General features: G+C 53.6%; 1 protein-coding gene across 9 annotated transcripts in view; it reads right to left on the bottom strand.

The window, feature by feature from the left end:
• RNF144A (ring finger protein 144A) overlaps window positions 1-13,621 on the bottom strand; it is a 105,885-nt gene that overhangs the window by 9,003 nt on the left and 83,261 nt on the right. For all 9 annotated transcript variants that reach the window (XM_053588405.1, XM_053588404.1, XM_053588403.1 and 6 more), the window contains 3 exons: window positions 12,464-12,671; window positions 8,828-8,975; window positions 3,622-3,711 (listed from right to left, as the gene is read on the bottom strand). In XM_053588405.1, coding sequence (XP_053444380.1) covers window positions 3,622-3,711; window positions 8,828-8,975; window positions 12,464-12,671 — 446 coding nt within the window. The remainder of the gene's footprint in view (window positions 1-3,621; window positions 3,712-8,827; window positions 8,976-12,463; window positions 12,672-13,621) is intronic.

Raw genomic sequence — 13,621 nt, 5'->3', positions numbered from 1 at the left:
CAGCTCCAGCTGTGGCCCTGGCCAGCAGCCAGGGTCACCCACCAGCCACATGGTGGGTGAGCGAGCAGACTTCAGAGAACTTGCGCCCAGCCGTAGGACTCCCAGCAAACGCCACATTGCGCAGAAACAACTGCCTCTGCCGAGTCCTGTCCACAGCACAGATCCCAGAGCAAAGTCTGTGTCAGGATGTGTGGCCAGTGTACACGGGGAGGCTTGTCACCCAGCTATAGGTGGCCAGAGTCCTCGGGTAAGTTGCTTTCTCCCACCTGAACTCAATTTCTCTGAGTTAAATGACAGAGTCGGGCGATGTCACTGCCAGTTTCTCACCTTACTCTGCTTCTTAGCTCCTGCCAAGGTGCACACAACAGCTTCCACTTACCCGGGGCTATGCAAAGACCCCTGAGATCACCCACGGGGCAAGCACAGATAAGGGATGTGGCCCCTCACAGCTTCTACACTGTGTGGGGATGGGGTACAGCTGCTGCTATGGGTCCCCCCAAATGCTGTGCTGAAGTTGTAACCTCTGTGAACCCCAGAATATGATTTTAATTGAAAGCAGAGGTAATTAAGGTAAATGAGGTTTTAGGTGGGCTTTAACCCAGCACAATGAGTGTCTTTAGATGAGGGAAATGTGGGCAGCCAGAACATGCAGAGGGGAACCCCGGGAAGGCACAGGGACGAGGCTGGCACTTGAAGAAGGCCTGAAGTGATGACCCGCAGCCCTGGACGCCCAAGGTTGCTGCAACCTCCAGGGGCAGAGGAAGGAAGGGCCACACAGGCCTGGGAGAGAACTGTGCTTCCAGGAGGAATTCCCTTTGTCCCAAGCTATGCGGCCTGCAGTGCATGCTGAGGCAGCCTGAGTGGGCTCCCAGGGACGCAGGCAGGGCGGTTATCAGTGCTGTGCCTACTCAGCCAAGGGACAGAGCTCCCTGCAGCCCAGACCAGTCCTTGAGCCCGGAGGCCAGCAGATGAGTCCTGCCCAAGTCTGCTCTGAACACAGCTTTACTGAGGTGCGACTCTCATACCTCATAGCTCTGCATCTCAAGTGCACAGATTCATCCATGGACAGCGTATTCACTGAGTCACACAACCTACCACCTGCTTTGTAAACAGCTTACTGGAACTGTGGTAACCCTCGGACATGCTGACAATGGCCACATCTGGGCTATCAGGAATTGACAACGCAGCAGAGTTAGAGCCTGAGAGGCCAAGGACAAGTCAAGGATGTTTACTGCCTAGCCCCTGCTAAGAACTGGCTTTGCCACCTGAGCTGCTTGGGATAGTGTAGAGCAGTGGTTCTCAACCTTCCTAATGCTGTGGCCCTTTAATACAGTTCCTGTGGGTCGTGACCCATAGGTTGAGAACCGCTGGTGTAGAGGAAACGCTTCTCTCCCTGGCCCTGCACAGCGGCCGTGAGGTAGGGTCCTCTCTGTAAGATGGGGTTAACATGGGAGAAGTGCCCTGAGTGCATCCTGAGCTGAAACCCCCAAGCCTCCTGCACAAGCAGCCAGGGAGGGTTGGCAGAAGAGCCCTTCTTCCAGCTAACCCTGTCAGTGGCTTCCCACTTCAGCAGAACAAGATCCAAACATCTTTCCACGGCCTGCAAAGCCCTGAGGGATCTGCCCCTGACATTGTCTCTGGCCATCCCCAGCAGTCTGGTTCTACTCTGCCACAAGGGCCTTCATCCAGGGTTCAATCCACTCCACCCTCAGCTCTGTGCCCGGCCCTGCAAAGTCAGAGGGCCAGGCACACCTAAACAGTGCTCAGCCGTGGTCACCTCCTCCAGGGGCCTACCTGACCTCTGTCTCGCAGGCCCTGCACAGTCAGAGGGCCAGCCCCACCTCATCAGTGCTCAGCCATGGTCACCTCCTCCAGGGGCCTACCTGACCTCTGTCTCGCAGGCCCTGCACAGTCAGAGGGCCAGCCCCACCTCATCAGTGCTCAGCCGTGGTCACCTCCTCCAGGGGCCAACCTGACCTCTGTCTCGCAGGCCCTGCACAGTCAGAGGGCCAGCCCCACCTCACCAGTGCTCAGCCGTGGCCACCTCCTCCAGGGGCCTTCCTGACCTCTCAGTCTGGCAGGCCCTGCACAGTCAGAGGGCCAGCCCCACCTCATCAGTGCTCAGCCATGGTCACTTCCTCCAGGGGCCTTCCCGACCTATCAGTCTGGCAGGCCCTTCACAGTCAGAGGGCCAGCCCCACCTCATTAGTGCTCAGCCATGGTCACCTCCTCCAGGGGCCTTCCCGACCTCTCAGTCTGGCAGGCCCTGCACAGTCAGAGGGCCAGCCCCACCTCATCAGTGCCCAGCCGTGGGCACCTCCAGGGGCCTTCCTGACCTCTCAGTCTCTCAGGTCCTGCACAGTCAGAGGGCCAGCCCCACCTCATCAGTGCTCCGCCATGGTCACCTCTTCCAGGGGCCTTCCCGACCTCTCAGTCTGGCAGGCCCTGCACAGTCAGAGGGCCAGCCCCACCTCATCAGTGCTCAGCCATGGTCACCTCCTCCAGGGGCCTTCCTGACGTCTCAGTCTGGCAGGCCCTGCACAGTCAGAGGGCCAGCCCCACCTCATCAGTGCTCAGCCATGGTCACATCCTCCAGGGGCCTTCCCGACCTCTCAGTCTGGCAGGCCCTGCACAGTCAGAGGGCCAGCCCCACCTCATCAGTGCCCAGCCGCGGGCACCTCCAGGGGCCTTCCTGACCTCTCAGTCTCTCAGGTCCTGCACAGTCAGAGGGCCAGCCCCACCTCCTCAGTGCTCGGCCATGGTCACCTCCTCCAGGGGCCTTCCCGACCTCTCAGTCTGGCAGGCCCTGCACAGTCAGAGGGCCAGCCCCACCTCATCAGTGCTCAGCCGTGGCCACCTCCTCCAGGGGCCTTCCCGACCTCTCAGTCTGGCAGGCCCTGCACAGTCAGAGGGCCAGCCCCACCTCATCAGTGCCCAGCCACGGGCACCTCCTGGGGCCTTCCCGACCTCTGTCTCGCAGGCCCTGCACAGTCAGAGGGCCAGCCCCACCTCATCAGTGCTCAGCCATAGTCACCTCCTCCAGGGGCCTTCCAACCCCTGGGTCTCGCAGACCCCTGCCCTTCACACCCCTGTGCAGCAGGCTCATCTGTCAGTGCTCACTGTCCCTGAGGAGAATGTAGCTCCATAGGAGAAAAGGATGCACCCACCTTATGCACCTGTGTCTCAGGCTCCTAAAACAGTGCCCAGAATATGGTGGGCGGTAGGTCGTACGTGTGGGAAGTACAGATACACGTTAACTAAAACCCCGGGCCCTTCCCAAACTCCAAAGGCTGCACAGACATTACCACAGGGAGGGTTTTCCCCTGCTTGCCTCTTCTGCTTTCCTGTTACCACCCTGCCTACCTCCAGGCCTCCTGAGAAAGGGCCTCATTAAGGGCTAAGCAAGGATTAGATATGCATAGTCAGGAGACTCTTTCCAGGTCCATGAGTGATGAGCAAGTATAACATCTGACACTGACGACTGTCACGTGCCCAAGGTGATGCACCTTTACTCTGACGGCCAGGGCAGCAGGTCTCCAGCCAGAGTCTCTCCCTCTCCCCCCTGTCACACACATCCCTCTCCCAAGAACTCACCCAAGTTCCAGGTGAGTCACCTCCTACCTGTGTCCGATGCCAGATCACAGACGCCCGGGAGTGACCTAGCTTGTTCCGGCAGGGACCCTTGTCATAATGTATCAGGAGAAAATCATCCTACAAAGGGCAGAAAAGTGCAGGGGTGACTGAGGGGTTCCCACTCAGTTCTGCCAATATTCCCAAGTGAAGACATGGACAAGTGACAACAGAGGAAGGGCCAGCCAGGCGCAGCTCTCCCCTGGGTCCTCTGTCATCGCTTCCGTGCAGCCTCAGGCGCTAGAGGGCGCCCCAGACCAGACTTCGGCACCAACCGGAGCAAGGGCCAGGGGCATGCATGGCCTCAGTCCCCTGTCCCCTACACTGTGGGAAGAACAGACCTAGTGCTGACAGCAGCTACTCCCACGAGCTCCCTGGGACTGGACCGTTCCTGGGACTAGATGCTTTCATCTGTGACATGGCCTCCTGCCCCAGAACCTGGCCCTCGCCTGGAAAGCACTTCCTCCCCAGGCAGGACACAATGATTTTTCTCTGCATTTGAGAACCAGCTGGGGGCCCCTCTCCTATCTGCTGTCCTTCTGACCACCCCTTTCTGGGCAATCAGGGGAACACTCAGTGTTCCATTCCATCCAGTAACCTTCACAGACGTCCTCACCAGGCCATTATCAGGTCCCTGCAGCTGGGACCCTCACATACATCCATCCCTTAACTGTGTCCCTAGCTCAGCACTTGGCACCGAATCTCACTTGGTCATCACTGAGAGTGAGGAAACCCTCTGCTCCTCCATCAGTGAGCCCTTTACATACCCTATAGCAATGAAGAGAACAGTCAGGTTTAAGGGGCCACAGAGGAGCAATGGCTCTTCATTCATTTAACTGAGGCTGTAAAGAATAGCAGGTTGTCAAGAAAAGAGAAAAGAGCAAACAAGCACAGGGCCAGGAAGTCACTTCCGAAAACCAGGGAGAGCTGGACAAGAGTGGCTGTCATCGGCCCTTCAAACCCACTGTGCTAGAATATTCAGGAGCTGAAGCCGGCCAACTCGCAGTCCCAGCTCTGGGGGGGTGGGGGGGTCAGGGGTCCAGCCGCCCGGTGACTGGGCACATGGTGGTGCTGTCATTAAATCTTGGCTTTCATGGCTTGGGCTGGAGTTGGGAGTCCCAGCAGTCGCTTTCTACCTTGCCCCTGTGCCTAGAAGCTCACCCTGAAAACAAGCAGACACAAAGTCACCCCCAGGCACATGCCCATCTTCGGGGAAGCAATTCCTGACCCCTGTCCACGGAAAACTCTCTCCTGCCTGGCTCTTTCTGCACCTTCCTTGGCAGTGATGTTAATTTACACGTGCCACAGAGACGGGCTCGTTTTCCATCTGCACATATCCATTTCCAAGACTGCCTATCACCCTGTTTCATAGACACAAACAAGATTTTGGATTTGTTTTCTGAAACGAAAGCAACTCCTGTAGCACTAGTGGGCTGAGAAGTCTTTACTGATCTCCCCCACAGATGCGGGGGCACCTCGCTGGACAGCAGAACCACCTGGGCAGTTCGCAGGAAAAGATGACTCCTGGGCTTCACTCCACAGACCCCAACCCACAGGGCAGGATGGGGCCCAGGCCCCAAACCCCCTAAGTGATTCTGCTCCAACCCATCCTGGACAAGAAGTCAGGATGCCCAGACACCTGCGGCTTGGGACACGGGATCTTCTTCAGGGCTGGGACTTGTTTTTCCAGCATCTCTGGCCAGGGTCAGGCTGGGGATGTCTCACGTCCCTTCTTCATCATGTCCAGTTTTTTGGTAGCTGCCCGGGCAGCATGTTCTGTCCTCTGTGCCTGGTGAAGGAGCTCACTCTATGCTCAGGTCCTCGGCTGCACCGAGTTCCCACATCAGGGATGTGCTGTCACTCCTCGGGGCTGCGGGGACTGTTTACCCATCCTGTGCCTTCTTCACAGCAATGTGGCCACATCTTGCCTTACGGGGTTTCTTGCCCTGCAGATGACAAGCTTCTCGAGGTCAAGTACTTCGCCCTTCCCCAATCTTGATGGGCTCTGACCAAAGTGCTCATACGTATATAGTTTTACCACATAGACATGATTGAAGTAACTGGTTTAAGTTTCTTAAAGCCGGTGGGCGTAGCAGTCTCAGGAGGGGCCAGTGCATTTTTGTGTCGGGACTCATTTCCCTGCTATTGTTCACAGAAGTTTCATTATACTCCTGGTGGGGGGGGAGTGGGGACCAGAAACAATGGTGCATGCTTTGGAAAGGACCACCAGCCCTATGCTCCAATTGCTGCCTCGCAGCAATTCAAGCCCTTGCAAGTTTAAAATTTCCTGTCAAACTCAGGACATTTTACTCTTAAAGCAGCCTGGTCTAGCTTACAGAAGAGGGATTTTAGAGTAGATGGAAAGGGTCAGAGACTAGAGGCTGCTTCTCTTCCTCACACCAGTTTGAGGTTTTGCAGAAGGAGGGTTAAGCTCCCCAGCCTCCCTCTTGAGAACAGGAAATAATAATTCCAAGTCATAGAAATGCTGCCTATATTATGTAAAGTAGGTAGGCAGCACAAAATCGCCTCAGTAACTACCACCCACCCTTCAATAAAAATAAATAAAAGAAAGAAATTGCCTATGTCCCTTTCTTCAGTAAGTAGTGAACCCTAGGCCGGCAATTATGGTTGAGAACCAGCGAGGATGCAAGGGGTGAGGGGGCTTGGCAGGTGGAGTTGGGGCATGAGAAACGTGGGGAGGAGGAGCAGGTGTGAGCTCATGTGCAGCTGCTGTGCACCTGGCACGTGCAAGAGGGCGGCCTCAAACTCGGTGGAAACCCGGAGGAGAGAACAGCTCAATGAAATGCCCTCCTCCACGCTGGCCAGTGCTCCTGGTGGCCTTCACGCCATGCACTGCATACTATTCTTAAATCACTGTTGATGTCCTTGATAATCTGCCCCTTCCCGTCCCTTCAGAATAAGCTTTCTATGACAGCAGGGTCATTATCCAGCAGCTCTTCACCTACAGAGGAAAGCAGGAAACTCCTGGCCAGCAGGGTGAAGACTCTGAGGAACGCACACTGCTCTCTGCTGTGAGGAGCAAGAATGCACACCACCCTCTGCTGTGAGGAGCGAGAATGCACACCGCCCTCTGCTGTGAGGAGCGAGAATGCACACCGCCCTCTGCTGTGAGGAGCGAGAATGCACACCGCCCTCTGCTGTGAGGAGCGAGAATGCACACCGCCCTCTGCTGTGAGGAGCGAGAATGCACACCGCTCTCTGCTGGGAGGAGCGAGAATGCACACTGCTTTCTGCTGGGAGGAGCGAGAATGCACACCGCCCTCTGCTGTGAGGAGCGAGAATGCACACCGCTCTCTGCTGGGAGGAGCGAGAATGCACACTGCCCTCTGCTGTGAGGACCGAGAATGCACACTGCCCTCTGCTGTGAGGACTGAGAATGCACACCACCCTCTGCTGTGAGGACCGAGAATGCACACTGCTTTCTGCTGGGAGGAGCAAGAATGCACACCGCCCTCTGCTGTGAGGAGCGAGAATGCACACCGCTCTCTGCTGGGAGGAGCGAGAATGCACACCGCCCTCTGCTGTGAGGACCGAGAATGCACACTGCCCTCTGCTGTGAGGACCGAGAATGCACACCACCCTCTGCTGTGAGGACCGAGAATGCACACTGCTTTCTGCTGGGAGGAGCAAGAATGCACACCGCCCTCTGCTGTGAGGAGCGAGAATGCACACTGCCCTCTGCTGTGAGGACCGAGAATGCACACCACCCTCTGCTGTGAAGAGCAAGAATGCACACCGCCCTCTGCTGTGAGGAGCGAGAATGCACACCGCTCTCTGCTGGGAGGAGCAAGAATGCACACCGCCTCTGCTGTGAGGAGCGAGAATGCACACTGCCCTCTGCTGTGAGGAGCGAGAATGCACACCGCCCTCTGCTGTGAAGAGCAAGAATGCACACCGCCCTCTGCTGCCAGCAAGAAGGGAGGCTGTGGAGGCAAGAGGAGGCTGATGGAGAGAGATCTCAGTTTTTTCCCAACAGCCTCTGGACTGCCCTTCATTCCACCCTCTTCGCTTCAGGAGTCCTATCATCTCCTCCGGCTTTGTGGCAGAGCTGAGCCTTCTCAGCCATCACATGGTAAGCTGAGGAGCTCTGAAACAGCTCTTGGGTGTGGATGTCGACCCAGAAAACACTGACATTAGGTGTCATGATAAGAAAGAGCAGCCTCTGGACAGATGGACTCCAATGACATAAACACAGACTTGCTCTGGACTGGTATCTGTGAATTAGATCTGAAGGGCTCAATACAATTATTGGAGAAACTAGACGTGTTCACTTTCTCTGTGCTGGGCAGACATAAATATATCCCCTCATGACAGATGACTTGCTTTGATTGGACTGTCCTAACTACAATAACTTTAATAGGCAATTAGATCTTCTATTTAATCATGTCTTTTAAAAAGTATGTATAAACGTATTCTTCTAAAACTAAAGCCATAGGGTCATCATTTGGTCAAGATGGCCAGGCCCATGCCAGCAGCCCTGCGACCTGTGCCTCCCCACCTTCACCATGCCACTGAAGATCTCTGTTGTGGACTGAAGGCTAGTGCACCTCAAAACTCACATGCTGAAGCCTTAACCCCCAATGTGATGTTGTTAGAAGGTGGAGCCTCTGGGGGATGACTTAGGTCCAGATGGGGTCATGAGGGTTGCAACCCCATGATGGGGTTAGTGTCCTTCCAGAAGAGAGACCAGACCCTGCTCTCTGCTAAGTGAGGACGCAAAGGGAAGATTACCGTCTGAAAACCAGGAGGGAGCCCTCACCCGGAACCAAATCTGCTGGTACCCTGACCTCAGACTTCCAGCCCCCAGAGCCATGAGGAGGAAACATCTGTGGTTGGAGCTGCCCCGTCTGTGGTGTTCTGTTACAGCGGCCTGAGCCAAGACAGTCCTTCCTTAGACAGAACCCAACGTCCTAACACCCCTTAGAAATCCAGGCTGAACCCTGAGCCCACACTGAGTGCTCACACCCCCAAAAATGGCTTCTGAGATCATTGCACTCGATGACTGAGTCCTTTCATAAATACAGAAAAAAAAAAAAATCCAGAACGTTTAATAGTGTAAGTCCTCCTATTATTACAGGAATCATCTCTGAGTTCTTTGGGAAATGGCTGGTCTGTTTCTGTCATTCTAAGTGTAAACCTCAAGGCGGAAGGCGGCGAGCCGGCCGAGCGTACTCACGTCCAGGGACTCCAGGCAGTACCAGCAGAAGGCATGCTTGCAGCTCTTGCACATCATCTGAGCACACCCCTCGTCCCGTTCGATGTAGACTTTGCACTTGGGACAGCGCTTGATGGGCGCGTCATCCTCTTCCATTTTGAAAGAAGAGCTGTGGGAAAAACTCCGTGAGGGCCCCGCAGTACCAGCTGTTCTGGAACCATTAGCTCAACTACAGAGAATGAGGTACCTTGTTATTAAATGCAAAAAAGCAAAGAAATGGAACTCAAGGAAAAAAAAAAAGACCAAAATACGGTGAATCAGCTAGTTTGAGTTTGGGGACCAGGGGGAAGGGCAAGCTCAGCATGTGTCTAAGTTTAGATACGTACAGAGAAAAGAAAACATTGCGAAAGGCTTATTATAAGGGAGCATCTGAGAAACGGTATAGTAGTCAAACATTATGTCCTTATACATATGTTGATGAGAAATTTTATACATTTTCCCATTACCAGAAAGAATAAATCTTATGAACACATATAAATAAACACACATTATTTGCTTAGAACAATCTCCAAAGCTGTTTTCCTGACAAGTCTGGTTAGCTTTGCAGTGCTTAGCGAGGTGGGCTTTAACCCAAAGTCAAGTGCTGGCTCTTCTACAAAGTAGGTGTGGGGTAACTCTCTAAGCCCCTGTCTTCTCATCAGTGTTAGCATAATAAAGGACTCTGTGTGACAAGATGACAGTGTAGGATCCAGCTTGTGCCTGATAAGAGGTAGCAATAATTCAGCGCTGCTAATAAACTGGTAACAGATATTTAGGTATGACTACAAAGGATGTCCATCCTATGCCACTAATTCTAAAAAGACAACTTGGAATATGCCTGACGCCTCTGGAAGAATAAATGGTAAACTGTTTGGGGAAGTCACTGGTGATCACATGGGGGCACAGGCCACACTGTCTGACCTAACTGTGCCAGCCAGACATTGCCAGAGGAGGCTTCCCTGTGGGGTGAGCAGCCTTTTTGGAATTTAATACCTTTATGAGCACACATTCACTGAAGCTGAACAAATTCTGCCACTTTGCATGCCTTTTGGCTAAGACTTTCCCACAAACATCATGGTCAATAATGGAAATTAAATGTATTAAATTTCACTTTCCTGTGAGTTTTCCGATGATTTGTAGTGAACCTTCCTCCAGGTGAGGTATATGCTGTGGCTGATTGTGACTCTGTTTTGTCCATTTGCAGAAGGTGACAGGATAATAAATAATGAGGGAAGTGATACACCCTCACATTCTCATAGTTAGGACCACAGAGTCTTGGGACAGAGGCAAATCCCAGCTGCACTACTTGCATGGCGTCTGAGTCTCCTCGTCTGCCCAGCAGGCTAAGGAGGCTGCTAGCCTGGGCCTCGGCAGGTGCAGTGAGGACTGGAGGGTTTGCACGTGTTGAGTACATGGGCACAGACGCCTGCACAGTAAGTGTCAGTACCCAGTGAACAGCAGTTTCTGTTATTAATAGCACTATCACCAAAAGCCAACAAAACCACAAAACCAGCTCTAGCTCAAGTTCTCCTGTTTAAAGCAAACTACCTACCAATCTGACCTCACAGAATGTGGTTTAGAAGGATCAAAGGTTATTGCAATGAGCAAATGAGATCACATGTGTGCACGTCAGCTCTGAGAAAGCCTCAGCCTGGCTTGCTTCCGACACTGATTTGGATTTTGCAAAGAGCTAAAAGTCCCTGCACAAGAAGAGGCACCAGACCCGAGGACCAGGCTGGCTGTCGGTTAGCTAACATTGTTTTGGTATGAAAGCCAGGTGTGACTTTAAAGTTATGAAACCAATTTTCTCATGTGACTCACAAGCTAATTTTGAGAGAAATGCCATGAACAGTGTTTAGAGTGTCTGTTGGGCAGAATTAAAAAAAAATATATATGCAAGTTCTCATGCACTGTGTCACATATAAAATTTGCACGGTGTTGACGAGGGTTTTCCAACATTTCCTGGTATATGAATTACATTTAAAATTATTATTAACAATAACTCTTACCATAAATCAAATTATTAAGGAGTCTGATGGTCTAACCACAATGGACAAGCCCGAATGCCTGTCAGGGGCTGGCAATGCTAATGAGCATAGCTGGTGGGGGTGGATCAGAACATGGCTAAGGCGAAGACTCAACCTTAAAACACCCTCTCCTATATGGCAAATGGGTGCACGTCTTCTTTGGTACAGATGCCAGTTGACAGTCACCTTCAGTTCCAGGGAGATGAGGGGCTGGTGAATAGCAGGGGTTGCCCACCAGCCACTCTGCTCAGAGGCGCTGCAGCTCAGCCCAACATGGCAGGGAAGATGGGCTCAGAGCGACTAAGTAGTCAGACTTCCCAGAGAAGCCAGAAATTCCAATTTTTAAATTTCTACAAGATGAGATTTGTGAACTCTGACCTAAATTGCCCTTGTGGCATGATAAGAAAAACTAAGTCATCAGGCCCCAAACCGTCACCATCCTCCATCTCAAGTTTGAAGTGTCGAAGACAAAGTACAAGTGAAATGGCTCCCGCTAGCCTGGTGTGGCCGGGACGCAGCTCAGACCCGCAGACCCCACGTCAGGCACTTGGCCTGATGGCAGTCGGCAGGTCAGCTGACGAACAACACAAGCTGCTAGGTTGTAATCAACACACAAGCTCAGTGGAAACACAGAGGGCAGGGCCACTGACCTTGCCCTATGAACCCGAGTTGTGACAAGGGGATGTGAGGGAGGCCAGACTTCTCCAGGGAAGAGGAGGGCAGAGAAGGGTGCTCCTGGCACAGGAACAAATATGCCCCAGGAGGAGACAGGGACCCCAAAGGGTCAGGGGCTGGAATAAGATGTGGGGTGGTGGGCTCTGGAAAGGGAAGGAAGGAAAAGAAGGGCCACTCGTCACAACACCCTTGGGGGGATGAGTGGCTGTGGCAGCTCTTCTATCAGGAACGTGGCCTTCGCAGGAACAGGACAACTGTCTAGTAGAGCCACGTGACCTGCAGATTTTGCAGTTTACAAAGACCTGCACATTATCAGTTTCACATGGTTGGATCCACTAAACTGGAAGGCATGGAGAACAGTGAGTGGCCCAGCGTCCACCCGGGCGGGTAGCCCAGCCATCTGGCCGTGGGGGGACAAGGCAGAAACACAGGAGTGCCTTCCCATGCATGTCCTTACAGACAGACTTGAAATCTTAAGATGCAGCAACCTTGGCCTCAGCTGAGAACCTGTATAGGGAGGATTCTCCAGGTAATTATGACCTCTGCCCTACTCCCATGCCTGTCTCTATGTCCCACATTGAATCATCTTCAACACAGTGGAGTCTTAGAAAATCCACAGGGTAGCAGCATTCAAACTGGAACGTGACAGTGGGTGCACCTGTCACACCAGGCAGGCAGGCAGAGGCTGGTTCTCACACACTGTCTGCTTCCAGGGCCTCCCACACTGCCTGGCATGTAGTCAATTTTCAAAAATAAACAAACAAATAACAATAGTCCTGAAAAAGCCTGGAGAGGTACAGTGTGCTGAGCCAACCCGGTCGCAGCCACACCCACCTCAGTGGCACTCTCAGGAAGGAAGCGCAGCTCCCCCTTCCAGTCCGTGGCCCCCAGGTGGCAGCTTGGGCATGAAAGTTACCTGGTATCCCCGGGGAGGAAGGTGACAGGCACAGTCTCTGGGCAGCCCTGGCCAGGGTGCCAGCTGGCTTTGCAGGCAGAGCAGAATTCCATGTGGCAGGCTTTGCATTGCACTGGCTGGGGGGTCTGCAGCCCCACGTCCTGGAGCTGGCACACAGCCTGGCAGGTGGACGCTGGGCACCATGTCCGACAGGGATCAAAGAGCACCTCTGGCACAGGGAGACAAAATGGAGAGTCAAACCTGGGAGGCCAGAGGGGCTCAGGGGCTGAGGGGCTGAGGGAGCAGACGGAGTGCTGCTCTCCCCCACCTCCTCAGCCCCTCCCAGAGTCTCACCCCACACGCAGGGCATAGCAGACCTCCAGACACCCCCGTGCCCCTTGGGGAGGCCACTCCTGCCCATAGAGCATCCTTGGCTCCCTGGGACACCCCTGTTTGTACCCGAGGTCCAGTGCACAGCTTGAAGACCTCCACGTTCAGGAAAGCTTGGCCACCACGTACTACATTTCCTCATCAGCCTTCTAACATGGCCAGTGCCTTCATCCCGTCCCCTCACACCTGCCTGGTCCTCAGGACACAGTGCGCTCTGGGGGGCGGGGGAGGGGAGGAAGGAGCTTGGGTTCATCTGCCTAAGCTTGTCTCCCTCCCCAGATTAAATCTAAGCCAGGAGTTACTGCTGAATGAACCCCTTAGGGCCAGGTTTCCCCTCTGAATTGGAGCCCAAGAAGCTAAGAAGCCCAATTTAATGGAATCAGGGAGTTTATTTTTACAAACAGGACGCCATGCCTATTGCTTCAGACCCTTCTCCAGAAACTGCATTGATTCAAATACTGGGCACTGAGCTGCCCTTTGTTGTCAAGCTGGCTATTTATTTCATTTTCCCTCTTGACCAGCGTGACACTGAATCCCCAATGAGGGGAGAGTGGGAAGGAACGCTAAGGCTCCACCAAAAAACTTTAGTCCCATGAAGCAGGTCTATTTCCAAAGGCCTTTGTGTAGGCCACCAGTCCCTCATTTCTTAGCAGGGTTATTCCTGGGAAGTGATCAAGACAACTGAACTTTCCTGGGGAAACCCTGAAATGCCCTTGCAAACTTCCCACCCATGTGGCTGCCCACAGCAGGCTCAGCTCACCTGCATATGAAATGGGGTTCTGGATGGGC

This window comes from Nycticebus coucang, chromosome 4 (assembly GCF_027406575.1).
Source record: "Nycticebus coucang isolate mNycCou1 chromosome 4, mNycCou1.pri, whole genome shotgun sequence".
Classification (NCBI taxonomy): domain Eukaryota; kingdom Metazoa; phylum Chordata; class Mammalia; order Primates; family Lorisidae; genus Nycticebus; species Nycticebus coucang.
The sequence above is the reverse complement of the archived record's forward strand: the minus strand, read 5'-3'. Positions and strand labels throughout refer to the sequence as shown.